General features: G+C 44.5%; 2 protein-coding genes across 9 annotated transcripts in view; both read left to right on the top strand.

The window, feature by feature from the left end:
- camsap2a (calmodulin regulated spectrin-associated protein family, member 2a) overlaps positions 1 to 7001 on the top strand; it is a 48012-nt gene extending 41011 nt beyond the window's left edge. For 2 of the 7 annotated variants that reach the window (XM_076725550.1, XM_076725534.1), the window contains 7 exons: positions 325 to 461; positions 836 to 1059; positions 1672 to 1768; positions 2323 to 2388; positions 3574 to 3689; positions 3990 to 4108; positions 4593 to 7001. In XM_076725550.1, coding sequence (XP_076581665.1) covers positions 325 to 461; positions 836 to 1059; positions 1672 to 1768; positions 2323 to 2388; positions 3574 to 3689; positions 3990 to 4108; positions 4593 to 4898 — 1065 coding nt within the window. In that variant the 3' untranslated portion in view covers positions 4899 to 7001. The remainder of the gene's footprint in view (positions 1 to 324; positions 462 to 835; positions 1060 to 1671; positions 1769 to 2322; positions 2389 to 3573; positions 3690 to 3989; positions 4109 to 4592) is intronic. The other 5 variants (XM_076725580.1, XM_076725565.1, XM_076725573.1 and 2 more) reach the window with 3 other exon arrangements.
- A 1168-nt stretch (positions 7002 to 8169) lies between these two features.
- On the top strand, positions 8170 to 19241 carry LOC143318756 (WD repeat-containing protein 47-like). Of its 2 annotated transcripts, none has more exons than XM_076727234.1 (16): positions 8170 to 8357; positions 9407 to 9597; positions 9807 to 9890; positions 10381 to 10465; positions 10744 to 11052; positions 11314 to 11753; positions 13376 to 13466; positions 14391 to 14563; positions 14651 to 14908; positions 15109 to 15193; positions 15329 to 15486; positions 15746 to 15915; positions 16037 to 16207; positions 16427 to 16558; positions 16699 to 16917; positions 17239 to 19241. In XM_076727234.1, the coding sequence occupies exons 2-16, from the start codon at positions 9440 to 9442 to the stop codon at positions 17391 to 17393; spliced, it is 2688 nt and encodes an 895-aa protein (XP_076583349.1). In that variant the 5' UTR covers positions 8170 to 8357; positions 9407 to 9439; the 3' UTR covers positions 17394 to 19241. The 2 variants fall into 2 exon arrangements, with proteins under 2 accessions (XP_076583349.1, XP_076583351.1); XM_076727236.1 differs by having other exon boundaries at positions 8219 to 8357; positions 15109 to 15175.
- Positions 19242 to 21517: the final 2276 nt, after the last annotated feature.

The raw sequence follows: 21517 nt of genomic DNA, 5'->3' as shown, positions 1-21517 counted from the left end.
TCTTCATTGTCGCCTCTGCCAGCCTATTTACTGTCTCATTTAATCACACAAAGGAGAGCTGACCTTTCACATCAACAGCTCAGGTTCTGGATCATCTCATTCATTATATCAGAGTAGATGAATAGAAAGGTGTAAATAGTATCACACAAAAATAACACTCAGTATGCCTCTGCCTCTTGATCTGTGTCACAACAGTAAAAGGTCAACTTTGCTCAATGATCAGCGGCTACAAAACACTGATGAATGACATTCGCTGAATGTTCCTGGATTTTCATTTACCTCAGACAGTGTGAGGCGACTGACTCTGTTTCCTTCGTGACTCAGGCTGACGGAAAGGCTGAGGGGAACATGGCTCAGAAGAGGGCTGCCCTGTTGGAGAAGAGGATGAGGAGGGAGAAGGAGAGCCAGCAGAAGAAGATGCAGCAGGAGGCTGAGCTGGAGCAGAAGAAGGAGGAAGCTCGGTGCGTTGGCACATCTGGAAAATAAGTCATTACACATTCCCAGAGCGCACAGGTGTAGGACAGCAGCGCTCTTTACTTTAGTCTGGCAAATGTTAATTTATTCACAAACACTGTTATTAAATTAATATTCACCATTAGAATTACTGGACAAATATTCTAAAGGTCGCTTGAAATGATACCTTTATATTTGTCTTTTATGCTTCAAAACAAAGTGGGCATCTCCCTAACCAGAAACAGCCGCTATATTTCGCTATATTTATGAATTTAGTGAACACTATGTATTTTGTGCAGCGTATAATCACCTTTTCTGAACAGAAAACTCTAACAGTGTTTCTCTGCACTGACGACCTCTCACCCCTCTGTTGTCTGTTCAGACTAAAAGCAGAGGAAGAGCGCATCAGGAAGGAGGAGGACAAGGCCAGGAGGGAGTTCATCAAGCAGGAATATCTCAGAAGGAAGCAGCTAAAGCTGATGGAGGACATGGACACCGTCATTAAACCTCGATCAGCCGGTGGGGCCAAGCAGAGGCGGGGCCGCCCCAAGTCCATCCATCGCGACAGCATGGACTCCCCCAAAACCCCTGTCAGAGCTGCCACAGGTAACCATGGAGATGACCCCGACTCAGAGAGGTCAAGGTCATCCCATCCGTCTAAACTGATTCCTGCTGCCGCTTTGCTTTGTGCCACCTGTTTTACATAGTGAAGTAGAAAAATATTTATCTGATTCTGGAAATTTAAGCTTTGAACTGTGTGAATTGGGGTATTTGTATTATACTGGCGTTGATATTACCTTATATAAGTTAAAACATTCTATTCATAGCCTTATCAATACTATATCTAACAGGAAATAATAGTAATCAACATGTTTTTGTGTTGTGTTTAATGTCTAACAAGCCAGAACGATACACTCATACACTGAAGTTCATCTGACATCCTGAAGGAGCAATGCAGCACTCGTGTTTCTATGTGTTTTAATATTAAATTAAGCATCATATAATATATATTAACACATACGTATACATGTTTTTTTGGGTGCGTCCATATCATTTTGTCTGATTTTCTGCATGTCAGAGTTGTTTTTAGTCCTGACACTGAGGCTGCGTTGCTCTGTGACAGCGCTGGCACAAACACAGTGGACAGCCGGGTGTGGTTGTTTCTCGTGGTGTCGGTGTAACTGTGTCGTGCTGTGCTGCATCTCATCTCACATCCAGGTTCACGCCAACGTGTCTTTTCAGTCTCCAGCTTGTCCCTCGCGTCCCTCAACCTGGGAGACAGCGACAGCGTTCACTCTGAGAAGAGATCGCCAAGGTGAGGTGTTTTAAGTCTGTAAAATGTGAAATGCAGTATTTGGTGTAGCCTTTAATATGAACTTAGATGCTTTCAGGGGATTTCATACTATATTTAGCAATATGGCAGTGGGACATGTAAAACAAGTGTGAAAACCTCTGTGCATTCAGGCCAGTGTGTCGTTTGCTTTAAGAGCAAACATGGCATCATAATGCTAATGCTTATGTTGGGAATAATTCATCATTTTAACCCAGTACGCTTGCTCAAAGAATTACTGTTCCTAAGCCACTGTAAATGAGCCTTAAATCCATGTATAATATGTAGATCAAATGCACACTGAATTACACAGAGCACAAAATGAGTGCTGCTCTCTTCAGGCTGAATTCTCAAGACATTTTAACAGAAGCCTTTAACTGTCTGTCAAGTGCGGTAATTGTGATCATTTCTGACCTTTCTTTGTTTTCTTAAGGCCAACCTCGCCAGACTAACTCCAGCTCTCAGGTCTAACATTTGTCCTGTATTCTTCTATCTTCCTCCTTTTAATACTTTCCTTCCTGCCGTTTCACACGTGTCAGAAGTGCTAGCTTAGCCTCTGGCAGTCTGTTCTACTTTCTGAGGTCTCCTAAACTGAGAAGGAGAAGGTTAGTTTCTGCTTAAACCCTTAAGCTTCACGCTGCCCTACGCCCCGTCCTGCACTGAAACCCCGTCCCCACGCTGGATCCTCGAGCGCTTGAAGGAAAAGCAACGTCTTTCCTTAAGAGTCACTTCCAGGCACTTGAATACTGCTTCGCTTTTAGGAGCCTCACCACCACAAAACAGGCTTTCTCCACTTACCTCTCTGCTGTGCCTTCCTCACCAACGCACACTCACGCTCCGGCTTTGTCTCACTTTTCTTTTCTTTCTTTCTTTGAAAAGGAAATTGTTTGTTCTCAGATTCACAGTTCTGTAGATGCATAAAACATCCATCTTATCAAGTCATTTAAGCCTATATTGTGTCTTACAAACAGCCAGTGAAGTGTTGAAGGTAGACAGTTAATACCAGGCGTTATAGAAAGATATGAAGATATATTTAATCTAAATTAGACATTAATTAGAGTGAATTTCCTGTCGCTGAAATGACTTGCTAACATGGAAAGTTTACATTCACAAAAAAAGCACTAAAGTTTGGCTTTAGTTGCTCTCACTGTGCATATGCCCTGCTGGATGACTTTCACATAACTACAGAGGCAGAATAGTGTATTTTATAAATACATTATAATCCCCGTGGAATAAGCAGTATTCTTTCCGTATATATTTAGAAATTGCTTGTTTGCCAACGTATAGAGGGGACACGCACCACAGCTGCAGTCCAGAAAAAGAGCGAGTAAATGCCAAGTGCTGCACTGTAATTGATTGACCTCTTTTATTGACCTCAAATGCGTCAGACTGCTCCACATCACTGCACTCACTGCCTGTGCTTGCAAGCTTTGCTCCTTCACTCGTTACTGTAAGGATGCACAACAGACTCAAACTGCGTGCTGAAGTAGTGCACACGGCTTCGTCCGCAGTAAAGGATGAATCTATGCAAGCATGACGTAGACAGGATTGGAAAATGACACCAGCCGGCAGCCTCATACTGCGGGAAGGATTCATTTTTGGAGATTTACTTATTTCAGGATATCTGTATGGCTTGTATAATAATACAGTACTTCCCTGCTCTGCCTTTTGTATAATTTAAATGTTCAGGAGCTGCGCCTGTGCAGAAAGGTGATCTAACACACTTCTCATATGTGTGTGTGTGTGTGTGTGTGTGTGTGTGTGTGTGTGTGTGTGTGTGTGTGTTCTAGGCCAGATTCTGCAGATGGCTTCCTGTCCCCGAGTCGCTCCAGCAGCAGGAATGGAGAGAAGGACTGGGACAACGGATCCACAACCTCCTCTGTTACGTCTAACACCGAGTACACCGGTATGACAGCTCAGCACGCATCATCTGCAGCACAGGTTTTCAGATAGTTTGGAGAATAAACATCTCTTTGAATTTTTTTGATATCATAATTAGGCTAATGTGTAAAAGCTGTGTTCAGAGCTCACAGTCCTTTATCTGTCTACGCGCCAACACATGGATGTGCTACCAGTTTAAACCTTCATTCATGATTTATCAAAAGAAAGAGTAAAAATAGGGAGGGACGTCTTGTCTTTGACAATACTGGAGGGGTTGCCATGACGACAGTCTCAGCCTGACGTTCTCTCCTCTGTTCTCGTTCAGGACCAAAGCTGTACAAGGAGCCCAGTGCCAAGTCTAACAAGCACATCATCCAGAACGCTCTGGCCCACTGCTGCCTCGCAGGCAAGGTTAATGAGGGGCAAAAGAACAAGATCCTGGAGGTAACAGCGTGGAGCTTTCAACATATTGTTTTATACACTTGCAGGCGTCCGGAGTGTCCTGGTGGCTCTATTGATGATGCACGCCACATACTTCAACACTGTGGATTAACAGCTGACATGGGACTGCTTTTACTAAACAAAGATGAACACTTCCCAAAAAGTATATACTGTAATTGCTCATATAAAAGCAGGTATTCAAGTAATCAATTACATTCAACCATATTTTGAAAACCCATGTACTCACACTTCAGGCAGGAAGAACCTCAGAACCTCGTTAGCACCATGCTGTTCAAATCGTACTGCCTGTGCGCATTAAGAAGTGCATGACTGCATTTATCGACTTTATCGAGCATAGTCCACTATACTTCATACATACTGGCTATTAACAGCATATTTACCAAATAAGGATATGTACATAAGTGGCTCTGACAATACATGACCTTCATACTGTATCTCATGAGCTTTTCTCTCCTGACCTTAACAGGAAATGGAGAAATCTGAGGCCAACAACTTCCTGGTTTTGTTCCGAGACGCCGGCTGCCAGTTCCGCTCTCTCTACACTTACTGCCCCGAGACGGAGGAGATCAACAAGCTGGCGGGTATCGGCCCCAAGAGCATCACGCGCAAGATGATCGACGGCCTCTACAAGTACAACTCGGACAAGAAGCAGTTCAGTCAGATACCAGCTAAGACCATGTCGGCCAGCGTGGACGCGGTGACGATCCACAACCACCTCTGGCAGACCAAGAAGCCAGCCACCCCTAAAAAAGTAGTGCCTGCCCAGTCCTAATGGAACTCGACACCCCAAACATCACCATCTCAAAAGGAACACACCCCTTTCAATTTGCACTTCACTGTACATATCCATGAAGATTCAAGCACCTGCAATGCCAGTTAGATTGAATGCATATTTGTCTTTTTTTTTTACGTTTGTTCGTTTTCCCCTCTCATCGCATTCCTGTCCTTGTTTTTCCTTCTTACTCTGGACTGGACATGATAGGACTCAAAGATTATGAACAACTGGAATGTATGCCACTGTTAGAGAATGATGTAAATGCTTCTGGATTGTGTGTTTTTAGAGATTGTCATGTTGAGTCTGTTCACGAAGGCTTGTCTGAGTGTTTGTTTCCTATGTGCCAAACGTCAAAAAAGAGACAGTATGAATGCCCGGACAGTTTATTTGGGACACTGAAGCACTGAATGTTTTTAATTCATGTACAGATTGATTTGTGTTTGCATTCTCCTGTTGATGTGTGGCCTTACGCACACTTTGTTTTAGCGTGTGAGTGCCATGAGGTGATTGTAAAACAGCGTATTACAGATGGGAGTTTTTTTGTATTTGGAAGAACCCTGTTTTCTTCATCTCTGCGGGTGAAACAGTTTGTATATTAAGGTACGTAAAACTACAAAGGGCCAAAAAAAAAAAAAAACTCATTGCATACAGCTAGTGTCAGCCACACAGTACATGTGTGTTCAGCTCAACAAAGCCAAGCGGTTTCAGCTTTTTCAGAACCCTTTTTTTTTTTTTGAGGAAGTGATTTTAAAGAATGCAGGACGTTACTCTAGATCACTGGTTCTCAACCTGTGGCTCACCACACCTGCAGCTGTAATGTATAATGTGTGAAAAATATATTTCTAATGTACAAATATGCTGTCATGTTTGTAACAGTCGTGTCAAATTCCTGTGTCTTGTAATATACAGAAGTAGTTGCAGCCTCGAGACGTATTCCAATAGCTAAGCTAAATTGTGAAAATGAAAATCATCCCCCGGGGATCAAAGTTAGGTTTGTTAACATGGAGGCGTTGCTTCAGCCAAACAGGTCGAGAACCAGTGCTTTAGATCACTTTGCCGCTGGTTCACGGTAGATTTGTGAACAAATAAAACAGCTCAGTATTATTTTCTTTTTGTGTAGAAATGCTGCCAACTGCACCATGTAGGACCTCTGCAGTGTATTCATACAATGTACGATTACGCTCTCACCCACTGGTATCAGGAATAAGACTGAATTCCAAGACTAAGAAGTATTCATATTTATATCAGTATCAGGATTTAAAATTGTTGTTCTAGTATTATAAATTCTTCTAGGTTCACTCTGGGCCTACTCATCTGAACGAAGTCTGCACTTATAATACTGTTAAGACACTTTTGGTAAAAGCAAATGCCAAATGGTATAAACATAGTGCATATACAAAGTTCAGATTGAACTTGCTATTTAAAAAAAAAAAAGCCCGTCATTCATCACAGCAAGTATTGCCAATTGATTAAAGCGGCCACACCGTGTTGTCTGTTGCTCTTACATAACACAGATATATGTACACCCAAACTAAAGAACATGTTACGCATCAGCAACATATTTATCTATTTTTCTGTTATTAGGAGAATGAATTTCACTCAATGCGAGGCAGAAAGGGTCAGATCTTTGTCGCTGCATACGGGTAGAGACTCACCACAGAGTTTCATTGGTGTCAGTAAGTTTTGCCACCAAATGTCAAATCAACGCCATTCGCAGGTTCCAACAAAAACATCTGCTAACATGGTGCTTTGTTTTCAATCGGGGGGGATATTTATGACCAAAAGAGAGCATGTACATGTCTTTGAAAATGTAATCTAGTGTGACAGAGTGAAGAGGTGTTTTTTTTCCATTGTTTCTTGAAAGGATTTGTCCACAGAAGCTCTGTCCACATGCTTTTGGCTGCTATAGGCCAAGGTCAATGATAATTTAAACTGTAAAGATATTGTACAGTGTGTTCATGTGAGCTCATACCTATTCACTATGATGACTCTGTTTCGTTTGTCAGACGCTGTGCTGTCATTCAACATATTGCTGGACATGTAGTTTCATTTTTCTTTTTTTCTGTTTTGCATTTAATAAAACTCAGCATGGCCTCAGCATTTATGTGATTTTACTTATACAACAGCATGTATCTTAAAGGAGGAAATGGTCTGTCAATCACCACAGACCAACTGAAAGAAAAGTCAGGAGGCCTGATTTGGAGGGTTTTATTTTTATTGACTTACAGAAAAGAAACATGCAACATTATTTTATCCTATATCCTGAGAAAAGAGCGGGCTTTGGGTACACCTTGGGGTATACCTTAACAGTGTTTGGTAGAGCAGGAGATGAAGCTTCCTAATGTAGAGATGTAACTGGTCAAAAGCTATTCCAAGGTGCAGTAGTTCTTAATGTGGTTAATTGGGATCTACATTGACCATGGTGCTGCACTCAAGACTAGTTGGATTAAATGGTAATCTCTTTGCAAAAGCGTCACAGCGATCACCTCTTTATATTATGGGATTATTGTGGAGTATAGTGAGGTGTGAATCCACTCAAACTCAGTATGCATGTAGTTGAACCACTAGCAAGACTGGATTACCAATCAGCCAAAGTTTATAACTGACCCCAGATCTTCAGGGCCCCAAAAGTTCCAGGTTCAGTGGGAGTCAGTTGTATGCACAAATGTAGGCTACATTTTTGCTGAATTTGTACCACAAACATACAACATAAACTAAATGGGATCCTGCATTATTGCTAAATCTTGCTTTGAAGTGGGGCCCTGTGCCGGAACTAACCCACCTACAGAAAACCTGGGGCCAGCTGTTCCAGCACAAGGGCAGTTTGATTTCTGGGGCTATCGCCAAATCATGAGGCCTCCATTTCTGCTGTGTGTGCTGTACTTGATTGGAACATGGAGGAAACATGGTACATACAAAACAATAGGGGGTCAACAGGGGCCCATAACAACTTTTTGCCCCCTGCGGATGAACCAGCCATGTTTCTAAATGGCCAGAATTCAGTTTACCTTGGGAAACCAACCATTAGCTATATGCTAACGTTCAAGCTAAATGCTACTTGAAATAGCATAGCTTAACACATTTACCAAATCAAGTGACTAATGTAGTTAAATGTCTTGGGAGAAAACACAACACACATGCTACTTTTCCTTGTAATGTTTTTATTGTTATTTAGCCACGTTTTTTTCCTGTCTCCGGTTTAAAGTTTTTCCGTGGTGGTGTTGTAGGTGTGACCACGCGGCGTCATCACCGCAGCTGATTGGTGGTTGGCGGCTGCGTCCGCATGGCAACCGTGAGCTGTGTACAAGAAAGAAAGAAGGCAGGAGTGTCGCTGGCTGGGATTTCAGCATCCAAACACCGCTTCTTATCCACCTCTTCGCGGATACTGTCACGTCTGGGGGCTGCAGAGCCACTGGAGCGGCTTTAATGCGGCGTGCTGCCGGCGCAGACTGACAGGTGAGGACTTGGCACGGATTCACGGTGGCGGGTTAGCCTGTACCACCGGTGTCGCCTCGCGCGATGTCCTGCACGTCAGTGGCAAAATGAGCGACGTTGTTATCTCCTGTCTGTTGTACATGTCAGTTCCCCCGAGCGGCTGTGAGCGTGTGCGCAGTGTGCTGCCCCGCTCCACCAAACGAGGTGTGTCTGAGCGCGGACAAAGTGCTGAGGCTGTCAGGTTTGGGCCGCAGACCTGCTGTCACATCCAGGACCAGAGCTGTTGTTTGTGTGCACACGGTGGGCACAGGGCGGTGTCAGCGGCTGCTCTGCCTCCAGCACAGACCCCCGGAGGCATCGCTGCACTCTCAGCCTCTCAGGGCGAGTGGATCATGCAAAATGAAAGAGCCCTTTATGTCTTTGTGTAGCAGCCTGTGTGGTGCTGCTGTGATTAACCATTTGCAGCCCAACCCTAAAGAACTGCATCCTAAGATATAAATCATATAGATCAGGAGTATTAATGTGCAAAAGGTCATTTTAAAATGTTTACTGTAGCATAGACACTGCAAAGAGGCACACCAGAAGCTGCTGTAGAGGGGTTGACACTGAATGGCGTTTAAAGCATCAGGCCAGTGTTAGACGTCCCTGCAGGAATATATTGTAAATGGTCCTCAGTGTGTGAATCAGTGGGCGTCAGTGTGGAGCATTTGTCGGTGTTTACATCATTAACATTGTTTTTCTAAGCTGCCTGCGGCACCCTCTCCTCTCCTCTCACACACATCTCTGTACACACAGTGTCAGATGATGCTGTATATCTAAAAGATTAGCTTCACCTTTCATACCATTTGTCAGCAGAACATCTAAAAAAAAAAACATGTAAAAAACCAAATTGGTCTTTTGTTTTTTGGTTTAACCTCAAGATATTTAACAGAAGTAGGTTGCATTTCTCTAAAATGTACCATATATGTACGTTAATTTCAAAATGAACCAACAGCATAAGCATCTTTCTTTTTTGCTGCAACTTTGTCAACATGTCCATCTCCTCATCTCCCCCTCTGTCTGTATTCCAGCCAGCTGGAAGCTGCCACCACAGATCTGTAACAATGACGGCAGAGGAGACGATCGGCATCAAGGAGGCAGAGGTGATCAAGCTGATGTTGGACTTCCTGAACTCCAGGAAGCTGCACATCAGCATGCTGGCCTTAGAGAAGGAGAGCGGCGTCATCAATGGACTCTACTCTGATGACATGCTCTTCCTCAGGTAGGGCTGTGCAAGCAGACTCATGCGGCAGATGGAGAAGACCTGAGAGGGAGGATTAGACTTGTTAGGATCTGGGTTTGCACACGTCTCAGTCTCCACAGGTCCATGTTTCCATCTCTCTCCTGTCTTGTGTTACGTTACTTTTGACAGGCCTGATAGCAGCAGCTTTTCAGAGGCCTCTTAAATTGTTCATTTGCACCTTTCAACAGGCAGCTCATCCTGGATGGCCAGTGGGAGGAGGTGATGCAGTTCATACAACCTCTAGAAGGAATGGAGAAGTTTGACAAGAAAAGGTGAGAGAAATAATGTGTGTGCGTGTGTGTGTCAACTCTTCTTCATCTGCAGGACGTGCTGAAGAAGTGGCTTTTTGAGGGACAGCCAGAACGGTTTTGATGTATTCTTAAAGCATTATGAGGAGAACACAGGGCCTCACTGAAACTTTTTGAGACCAGCTGAAAAATTTCTTCATTTGAATGCAGTTGTATTGCTTGTTTGTTCATATTTCAAGTATAAAGTGCAGTATTCATGATGTTTCCCTGTACTGGTGACTGAGTTGGCCTTGCCAGTAAAGCAGGAGACTGGTAGCTTAACTAGGTCAGGTCCCAGTGCTGTAGTGGCATGATCATGTCATATTCCTGACAGGCTCTGTTTCCTACAGCCACCAAACACTCACCACAAATAACACATTTCCCAAACTGATTCAACCCAGGAAATGTCCCGTGAGAGTTAATCAATTCATGTCCCATAAAGTGTCTTTCCTAATATTGATATTTGTGTTTCCAGGTTCCGTTACATCGTTCTGAAGCAGAAGTTTCTTGAAGCTCTGTGTGTAAATAATGCCATGTCTGCAGCTGAAGACCCTCAGAATGTATGTAAAAGTTTCAGTAAGGAAATCAGTATGAGTGTTATAAAAATATTCTGACTAGATGAGATGGACAAAGGCAGCGTGATAGTTCTCTGCTCCAGTGGTCAGGAGAGGAAGCCTGTGATTGACATGAGATGCTAAAGCAGCGTGTGAATACGAAGTGTCTCCTAAAACGTCTTGAAAACATGAGGTTATCATAAAATTGTCAGGTATGGTGAAAGAAGAAGCGTCTTAACAGCCACATGCTCACCTGTCCTCTCTGAATGTTCTGCCAACCACAGCTGGAGCTCACCATGCAGGAGGCCGTCAAGTGCCTCCACAGTCTGGAGGAGTACTGCCCAACCAAGGAGGACTACAGCAAGCTGTGCCTCCTCCTCACCCTGCCACGCCTCACCCACCACGCAGAGTTCAAAGACTGGAACCCAAGCACGGCGCGTGTCCACTGCTTCGAGGAAGCCTGTGCTATGGTAGCTGAGTTCATCCCCGCGGACAGGAAGCTGAGCGAGGCCGGCTTCAGGGCGAGCGGGAACCGCCTCTTCCAGCTGCTCATCAAAGGCATCCTTTACGAGTGCTGCGTCGAGTTCTGTCAGGTAATGTGACCGCTGACTGCTTTAAAGGGTTACAAGAAAACTTTAGTGGCTGTTAAAAGGCTCAAACCTTATGCTGCCTCTCCAAAATCCTTTAAAAGACATTCTCATGCAAGGTGACCCATTGTTTGCTGTTACAAAACCCTGGCTGGTTTCATCTAATGTAATCTTCCTATTTTAGTTTTAAAACCTGGTAGGTAGGCCTGATTGCACTCTTACATTTATTTCAACAGTTTCAGTCATGATTGATGTTCTGTTTTCTAGAGTAAAGCCACCGGTGAGGAGATCACAGAGGGGGAGGTGTTGCTCGGCGTGGATTTGCTTTGCGGTAATGGCTGTGATGAACTGGACTTGTCACTGCTCTCCTGGCTGCAGAACCTCTCCCCGGGTGCTTTCTCCTGCGCCTTCCAGCAGAAGACCCTCAACATCCACGTGGACCGTCTGGTGAAGCCCAGCAAGGCCTGCCACGCCGACCTCCTCACTCCGTTAATCAACCGCCTGTCCCCCTGCCCTACCTCACCCTTCCGCCAGAGGCCTCATTCAGCGGACACCTACATGTCCAGATCCCTCAACCCGGCTTTGGACGGCCTGTCCCACGGTCTGGCGGCCCAGGACAAGAGAAGCATGGAGGCGAACATGAAGTCTGCCCTCAGTCGGAGCCTAGTGGAGAACAATGTGCATCAGCAGGATGATTCGCCTGAAAGGTAAATCGAGCCAGATGTTTAGCAGATGTTAACTTCTGTTTGAAACACTTGAACCAGGAGTTTGGTTTGATAATCATATCTAATATGTACATACTGTATATGTAGCATATTTTAATCAAATCAAATCAAAGGAGGTCCTTACAGAGAATTGAGCTGCATTTATGGAAAGCTAAAAACTGCTTTTAGTTCTATAAAAATATTGTGATATACAATATGTAATATAAACAATGACTGTCTTGAAAGATGGCATATTTCACCGACACCTGTATTAGTCATCTTGGTCCTGATGAGAGAACTAAATCCTAACCTTCAGTTTTCTATTGAAATCCCCACGGTGTAAAACGGATGCACTATTTTATTTATTTATTTATTTTTCGTTGTTTAAATCTTGCTGGAGCTTTCTTACCAATCCTGCCTTAGCAAGTGCAAGTGCATGTGGAACCTCAGGTATTAAACCCAGTGGTAGATCTTGTTGTATGACACAATCTGTAGCTCCATTAATCCCATTAGCCCTGCTTTAACAGAGACACACTGCCTGGTCTGTCATCTCCTACAGTGCTGCACAAACGCATATTAAACTGCAGCTGAGCGTTGATGGATGCAATATAATCTAAATCTTTCAACTAATGACTCATTATTGAAAACCATCATACTGATCCTTATGATAAGTTAAGGCTGTAAATTACAGTTGCTATTCCTTATGGGACCTCTGCCTCCTCCTTTTACACTTAAGTGGACTGAAGAGCAGATTTTTAGTGCTTGGATGTCGTTTCACTAGCGTCTCTCTGGCTCATTTGGCCATTGCTGCAGCCTCCGGGTTCATGCCACAGTGAGCTAAAATTACAAGCAAAACATACCCACTCTGCCCCAAATCTCCCTCTTATAACTGCATCAAGGCACCTAAAAGACTCTTTGCTCTTTTGTGTTTTAGCTCTGTTTCCTTGATCTGTCTGTGCTCCTCCTGCATAGACAGATCAGCACCAGCTACAGTAAATGATGCTAATACAGCACAGGCAGAGCGTAGTACTGTATGTGTGGTCAAAACAGACAAGAAGTAAGGCAAGATGTGTTTAAGTCCGTCTGGTTATTAGAGGTGAGCTGCCAGGTGTGCTACACAGGAAGTAAAATGCTCTACCACTAAGTGGAAGGTGGAGACAGGTTCCTGAGGCTTCAAAGCACGTCTGTAAACTGAGCGGTTTGTAAGGCTGCTGAATGTTGCCAAGTGCTCTTTGGCTCCACCTGCTGGAGGCAATTCATGTGCACAGCTGATACAAAGTGAGATTACTGTGATCTGGGAGAAAGTTAAAGAGCTTTTTTAAGCCTGGCAGCAGGGTTTGCAGCTTTATACATGATTACAATCAAGCAAATATGCAAAACAACAAAAGTATATTTAACTGAAAACCAAGAAAATTTTATGGCATTGGCACTTGTTACTGTTGTTTGCTAATAAGCAATAATCAAATCAGTTGCCCACACTAAAACTACTTCTCTTCTTTTTTCCTCTTTCCTTGAGTTTAATATACATTCATGGTTTAGCTTTTTCAATTTGCATTGTGTTATTTTACTTCCAACTTCACCACAAATCAGTTCAATTTCAATCAATTCAATCAATTTGAATACAGGAAACACCCACAAGGGCTGGATGGACCCACGCGCACACCTCTGACCCCTGGAAAAGATGGTGGGCCACCCTGCAGCACAGAAGCTAATGAGGTAATAAGAACTGCGGACTATGGGCAGAGACCTTACAAAGACCAATGAGCGACACAAAGACATCTCAGATGCACAGGGCTGGAGTGTCCCACCTTTGGCTGCTCAGGCTGAATTGGTTTCATGACTCGTAAAAAGAAATGGCCACGGCTGCCTGCCTGGTCACTCGAGTCAAAGTCACTGTGAGATTTTCAGTCTGTCTCCCCTCCACGGTCATTACTCCAGATTTAAAAGATTCAGAATAGATTCCCCCTGAACCCCTGAACCACCTCGTCTCCACACCTCCACTGCTTCATAAATTCTTCCCGAATGCTCTACTACACCTGTCCAAGAGGCACGAGCGCCCTGCTGCCCCCCGTCTCAGTGAAGAGGGTGGAGGTCATGGACGCTGGAGGCAGATAATCTGGTTTGATGTGCGGTCACACCCAAGATGGCCCGCTGTTTCCATCATCGCTCATCTTTATGCATCCCAGGTCCCATCGAGAGGAGCAAAGTGGCTTGAGATTGGATTGCTCGCGTGTGTCTGTGTGTGCGTGTGTGCGTGTGTGCGTGTGCGTGAAAAGTGGTGAGATAGATGAAGGGGAATATACTGTAGACCCGCTGGATATGATGAGGTCCTTGAAAACTTTTTATGGGATGGATGATGGAGGACGAGGCCTTGGCAGTTGAAGAGTTGTCAGTAGTGGCTCTTTGGAGAGAGTTTGCCTATTATAATCTAGAGTGTGTGCTCTTGCATGTGTGTGTGTGTGTAGTGGCAATGAGTGCTGCCAAGCACTGAAGCAGAGATCACTGAGAGCCCATAATAAATATTCTGTCATTCAGGTTACAGGGCCTCCTGTTGAAAACAGCACAGAGTTTGCTTGTGAACGATTGCATTTGTTTCTATTTCACGTTTTACGCAGCGCCCCAACTTTTTTGTCTGTCCAGCGCCTTGACTCCACAGAACACATCCAGGAGTATTACCGGCAGCGTCTGCGTGTGCAGCAGCATCTGGAGCAGAAGCAGCAGCAGCGACAGCTTTACCAGCAGATGCTGCTGGAGGGAGGCGTGAAGCCACAGGACGAAGCCCAAAACAACCTCACAGAGACCTTCCTGAGCAGGTGTGGAAGTCATATTGTGTGGTTCAGTGAATGGAGCACAGCCCTGGTGCTACGTGGGTGAGACAAAGAGATCTTGTTTTTGTCCAGGTCCATTCAGAAGCTGGAGGAAATGAACGTGGGCATCGACCACAGAGGAGATGAGGTGATGCCACACCTGGGCCACCACTGGAACGGACTGAAGGGGAACACCAGCACGTCCAGTCCCAGGACCACCGACACCCGCCACACCCCAGACACCGGGCCACCAAGGGACAAGCCAGGTGGGGGGGTCAGCAGCACCCCGTTAAAGACCGGGAGCCACGGCTTGCCTTCCTTCAGCGAGTCCCCTGTTCCTGGCAGTCAGAGGTAAGAGTCTGCAGACTTTCCAAACGCTGTAATGGGATATCAAAATCAGGCTTTAGTGGTTTAATGTTGATTAGCTGTCTTTGTTTTATATCGGTGACTGATGAAATGAAGACGAGAGATAATATGAAGAAGTAAAATAATAATACTGATATGAATTTACCTTTCTATCTGTGTGTGTCTCTGTGTGTGTGTGTTATCAGTGCTGAGAGGAGCAGAGGCCCCATCGTCCAAGATGACTGTGGCTCTGCAACACGGAACTCACAGGAAGTACAGCAAACTGCTCAAGTATTATTTTTATGTTATTTTAATTTCAGTATTATTATAGTGTCTGCTGTTATGCTGTTAGCCTGAAGTTTATGCTGATGTACATGCAGATTGTAGTTCAAAATCTTTTTTTTTTTTTTTTTTCTTCTTGAACAGCCGGGGAAGTCCAAAACACAGTTTATTAAAGCCAACCAGCTTGAGGACACGCAGGCGGTGCGTGCAGTGGCCTTCCATCCCTCTGGAGCGCTCTACGCTGTCGGCTCCAACTCCAAAACCCTGAGAGTCTGCGCCTACCCGGAAACACTGACCACCAGGTAGCAATCATGCAAATCCAAACGTGGGGATGTTTTTACGAGATGATTATTTATACACTCGACAAAATAGATGCTGGCTTCGTTCAGTCATGGTGGAAGTATGGAGGTCACGGTAAATGTGCACACAGGCATTTGGGTGTCCCCAACTAATTTGCCGTTTGTTCACTCATAAAAAATAGTAATTTTCATTATATGTCATTTTAGAATTCACGCTGTTCTTCCTCCACATTTCATAGTCTGCATGTCTTTGTTCATTCAGTGGTTCCGGTGCCGTCAAGCAGGCGGTGGTGCGCTTCAGGAGGAACAAACATCACAAGGGCTCAATCTACTGCGTCGCCTGGAGCCACTGTGGACAGCTGTTGGCTACTGGCTCCAACGATAAATATGTCAAAGTCCTGCCTTTCAACGCAGACAGCTGCAATGCCACAGGTACCGTTTCACATGTTTTAGTGTCATGTCCGTCTTCCCAGCAGTTTCCCATGAACAGGGAAGGCAATTGATATTTCTCGTGATATTGAAGTGTGTTTCCAAATGTGCGGCTCCGATTCAGGCCCAGACCTGGAGTTCAGCATGCATGACGGTACCATCAGGGACCTGGCCTTCATGGAGGGCCCTGAGAGTGGAGGATCCATCTTGATCAGTGCTGGGGCCGGAGACTGCAACATCTACACAACAGACTGTCAGAGGGGACAGGGCCTTCACGCCCTGAGCGGACACACCGGTACGTCAACAACAGCTCGTCCTCTGCAGTTGTGAAAGAGACTGTGGAGATTGTAGCTCATCTTTTAGAATTATTATTTCTAAATTTTTCCTAAATGAGAAACCAATGAACTCTCAGGACCAGTACCACAAGATCACTAAAATTACATAAACAGGGCTTGAAAATACAACTCGGTACAACAAGGTAAAGACATTTTAATACAGTATTTAACCGTTTTAGGACACATTCTGACTCTCTACACTTGGGGAGGGTGGATGATTGCCTCTGGCTCCCAGGACAAGACAGTCCGGTTCTGGGACCTGCGGGTGCCCAGTTGTGTCCGGGTTGTGGGCACAACTCTGCACGGCTCAGGTGAGTGGCATCAGAAGCAGATCCCCATACAGATCACTGAGATGACACTGCTGCAAAGCCAAATCATACTTAGACAGGCAGTTTTAAGCTGCAGCCAATCACATCAAACACCTCATTTATTACCACTCCGTCTCACATAGGAAGTGCCGTCGCCTCGGTGGCGGTGGATCCCAGCGGCCGCCTGCTGGCCACGGGTCAGGAGGACAGTACCTGCATGCTGTATGACATCAGAGGGGGCCGCATAGTCCAGACGTACCGCCCCCACAGCAGCGACATCCGCTCAGTGCGCTTCTCCCCCGGCGCCCATCACCTCCTCACCGGCTCTTATGACAACAAAATCATCATCAGTGACCTTCAAGGTAGCAACACTCCAAAATGACTGCAGTTTGTGTAATGAAAATACACATACTGTGCACAAAGGATTGAAAAGGATGAACCATGAATTATATTTTTTATCACTAAGTCTAATCTGAAAATGTTAAACTTACTTGTTAGAAGGTACAAATATAGATGCATTTGATTAAAAATGCTGCCTGCAGTTACAAGACAACAGTGTATTTCTTTCCAAATCATGAGAAATGTTATATAATATCTGATCATTTCTGTTAGTGGCTGGTGTTTGATCCCACTGTTTTTCCACACCTGTGTGATATATTTTTTTTTCTTTTCTCTGACCCCAGGTGACCTAACAAAGCCCCTCCCTCAGACAGTGGCAGGGGAGCACTGGGACAAAGTGATCCAGTGTAGGTGGCACCCCCATGACCGGACCTTCCTCTCCTCCTCTGCAGATCGAACTGTGGTCCTCTGGGCACCGGGCCCCTGCGCTGCTCACTAGAGAAACACAGGTTAACAGCAGCAGCAGCAGGAAGCACAAGAACACAGTTTCTGCATACATCCCAGCATGGGATCAGTAGCTGCTGCAGGCTGTGTGCGTGTGTGTGTGTGTGTGTGTGTGTGTGTTTGTCGCATACATCGTGTGAGCCTCAAGCTGTTGATGTGCTGCTCAGTTTAGAGTTAACTGTGTGTATGTGTGTTGTGTGTGCATATGTGCGTGTATATAAATTGTGAGACGTGATTTTGAGGTCACTTTGAATATGATAGTCTCGGTTGTGTGTGTGTGTGTGTTTGTGTGTGTGTGCGTGTTTGCATTCACTTGTTATGTCCTTGTGAGTGTGTGCCAGTGTGTGAGAGCAAACTGAGCAATCAGAAAATATGTGTGTGTATTTGGCTTTGCAGCTTGAGTGTAATTACAGTAAAACTAAGTAAAAGAAACTAAAGCAAACATTTTGCAAATGCTGTAAAAAGAGGAAACATTTAATTTTAGTGGTGATGTTTCTATTCAGATCACATGTGGGGCTCAGTACCTGTTTAGGGTGCTTCTGCATTTGCTTTTGTAAGTAGAGCATAAAGATTAACCCTAGAAAGATGTCGTTAGAATATAGAGATGACTGATAATGCCTGTATTGAAAGGCATGAAGAAGTTCACTCCAAGCACACCTTCACTTTAGTTTAGTTCCTTTCTCACAATGCCAAACTACATGTTAATCAGCTACAGTCAGAACTTGGCACAAAACATAAAGTTCACATCAGAAGGGATGTCGGTGCCGCTCTGTAGGAAGCAGTGAGCTGGACTCTTTACGTAGTGGAAAGAAGCCACGTGTGGTTATGCATATCATAATGTGCCTTTTCGGAGCATTTGTAGAGATGTGTGCATTGATCGAGAGATTGATTTATTCAATTGCAGCTTTACTTTGATGTTTTCTCACACACTTTGTCATCTGTAACTTTTTGTAATGTCACTGTAATGCAAAAAATGATCACCCATTGGGATTTGTGCACACTTGTACAAGTTCCCAAATTGTTTTTCTCCCTCTTCTATTAGTGTTCGTAAGTGTGTCCAAAAACTGTCATTGAACTGCAGCTGGAGTTTTAGAACCCTGTTTCTGTGGATTGTGACGGAAGCACATTTAATGTGTAACATCACAGTTTGTTCTCATTTGGTTATTAATGAGCAGATTTTGGTCATTTAAAAAAATGAGCTCAGTAAAAGCAAAGCTTAGTGCAGGAGAAATAAGAGTAGATGTGATAAGAGCTCAATCACTGATCAGCTCCTCATGTCACACCAATAATGAGGCATGTGGTTGTTGCCCCGAAAACAACCCAGATTTTGAATGCAATGAGGGAGAGTAAGGACTCATGAGAGCGAGAGATCCGGAGGAGGTTCAGGGATGCAAAGTGAACTTTAAAATGCAGCATCTGTCTGGTACACAAACTGACCAAAGAAACGACGGAGCGCTGCTGGACTGCACAATGTGAATCGACAAATCCGGTCACAACTTTTACAAATAAGGATCTGATTTTATCCTCACTTTTACTGAGCACCTATGCAGGCGTTTGATAGATGTGACAGAGAAGAAGGTATGGGAAAGAATGTATGTCATGAGTTATCCTATTATGCCTCATATTTTGCATTATCTGTGACTACGGCCTACCTTTGAAAACCTGTGTGGCTTTGAGTGTTGTCAAGGGGTCAGTGGTGTTCAAACTGTTAAAATACAAATAAAAAATCGTGGCTGTCTAATACTAGATGTCCTTGCTTGAGAATAAATGAAGGTATTTTTTGAGTTAAAGACTTTAGAGCTGTAAGGTAACTGATGGAATAAAGATACAAAGTGCCATCACACTCGTGTGTCTGTTGCTGTTTTTGCCAAATAAAATCCAGCAATTAAAATGAAAAATGTGTTTTTTATGTCCGTGTGAGGGCCACACACCACACACACACACACACACACACACACACACACACCCCTGCATGCACACAAGTCGATGCCAGATGCACACAACTGCATGAGTAGCATATATGAGGGTGCAGGGTGCACAAACACTTACTTCTTGCTCCAAGCAGTCACCTTCTATATGTAGTTTTTGCATTGGAAGACTGCTAGTGCCTGTCCTGCCTCACTTCACTGCCATGACTACACTATGGGGGTTGGGCATTGCTCACGGCTTTTGGCAGAAAAGAACTACTGCAGGTGCCAGATATGATCAGCTACTTTTGAGAAAGTGTGGAGAAATAACATAGAAGCAAAGGAGTGAGAAGAAGTCATGCAGGGCACGAAGAGGCAGACAAAGTGCAAGAGGTTAGAGAGACAGATGGGTGATGGAGGGATGGATGGAGGTAACTGCAGAGAAGAGAGCAAGGGGGGGGGGGGGGTTACCATAACTCACATGCTGCACTCGATCATTCCCTCTTTTGTGAGGTGGACAATGAGAGCCAGGGGTACAGGGCTTAAAAAGGATAGGCACACTGTTACAACCAGCAACCCTGGAGAGACACCGGCCAAGCCAGAGGTATCAGGAAAAAAAACGTGGAATTACACAGAATCTGTTTTTGCTATTCTTCCAGGAAGATGCTACTTTCTTTGAGGGCTTTAAGGGCAAATCAGCAACTACGGACCTGTTTTTGGAGAACAAGCAGAACAACAAAGACAGAGCAGCTGAAGTTTGGAGATCTCCGTGTAGGGAAAGGATCTTTACAGCTAACAAACTGGGCCTGCGTCCATGATGTTTGCTCATATGCTTGATAAAAATGAGCTGTATAATCAGGTGTATGGGTCTAATTTGGGTGCGATTTGGGGATTTGGGCTGTTTTTGATAGCTGCAGTGAGGAGCATGGGGGTTGAGATCCGTGTGTGAAATCACTGGTTCGCTGGCTGTGTGACAGAGAGCAACACTGCTGACAGTTCAGTTGCTCGGCGTTGAAAGGTTAGTTTGTGGCGCACGGAGGGGAATTAGTGGCGAACAATGGCTCTGAACTGCCTGATAGGCAAGCTTATTGTCATGCAGCGGTTTGGCTCAAGTGCTTTGCTGGCTGCAGTTCGACAGCATCACTGAAGAATGACTCGCTTTCTTGTCTGAAGTGAGGGGAACGTATGATTCTTTAGTTTTTTTTGTTTATTTTTTTAATTAAAAACGCTTAATAAGGACCATCTGGTAACATTTAAAAACCAGAAGAAAAATGACTCCTGCTATTGTTTTTAAACTGTTCTAAAGGGTAAGAAGCGGTTTCTTCTTGGTCATTGAGTTTTGAAGTGTTTGTCTGGCTCAGATTGTTGAGGGCAGGTGGCAGGTTTGCAGCAGGTCAGCTGACCTCTGATTTTGACTTGTGGCACATCCAGGAAGCTGAATAAACTGTCATGACCGCTCCGACCTACAATAATTGAGGTCCCTGATTTGCATAAGGTTGTGTGGGAGTAGCAGGGTAGTAGCAAGGAAACTTTGTTAAAGACGATCTGCAGGATTTTCCTGAAATTCTACTTCTAATTCCACTTCTGCTGTAGATGTTTCTTCCATATGAGGCCATTTCTGGCCTCATATGGAAGAAATCCCTCTAAATCATCATTTATGACCTACTAGAAGTGCGTGGCAGTGTATTTATCTGCTCAAGGTCTGTATTTTTTAAACTTTCTTGTCATTTTGATGTGGTCTGGACATTTGTGGGCGTCAACCTTTGGGCAGTGGGTGTGTCGCCCCTAGCCAATAACAGGGTGCAGGTGAGGTCTAGACTTGAAAAGGTAGCAACCAGGTGCGATCAGCAAGATGCATCCAAGAGGAAGCTACAAAAACGGCAAAACTGTTTGTTTACAGACATTTCCTGCATACTGTAGGCTACCTTTAACTATGATATCATGAGCAGGCATGTGTATTGAATTGACGTTTTTTGGCTAAAGTGCCAGATGCAGACTTCGACGGTCAATTCGTTTGATGAGCAAAATAAAACGCCTCTAAAACAAAAGTTGACAGTCAACATGGATAAACACTGAGGCGTCCGTTCAGGGCATCAGTGAGTGAATCGCTGAGTACGAGGTCTAAACGATGCACCTTTCTCCACCCTGTCCTCTCTTCCCTGAGCAGTTGCTGAATGTTTAGGAGGACAGTGCTTCCCCCGGCTGCTCCACG

Source organism: Chaetodon auriga, chromosome 3 (genome assembly GCF_051107435.1).
Source record: "Chaetodon auriga isolate fChaAug3 chromosome 3, fChaAug3.hap1, whole genome shotgun sequence".
NCBI classification, from domain to species: domain Eukaryota; kingdom Metazoa; phylum Chordata; class Actinopteri; order Chaetodontiformes; family Chaetodontidae; genus Chaetodon; species Chaetodon auriga.
This window is presented reverse-complemented; position numbering and strand designations above follow the sequence as displayed.

Excerpts from the sequence above, each read along its gene's own strand:
- LOC143318756 (XM_076727234.1), top strand. The coding sequence starts at position 9,440 with ATGACGGCAGAGGAGACGATCGGCATCAAGGAGGCAGAGGTGATCAAG. Across the intron at positions 9,598-9,806 it reads GATGACATGCTCTTCCTCAG|GCAGCTCATCCTGGATGGCC; the intron begins GTAGGGCTGTGC and ends ACCTTTCAACAG. Across the intron at positions 15,487-15,745 it reads CCGGAAACACTGACCACCAG|TGGTTCCGGTGCCGTCAAGC; the intron begins GTAGCAATCATG and ends TTGTTCATTCAG.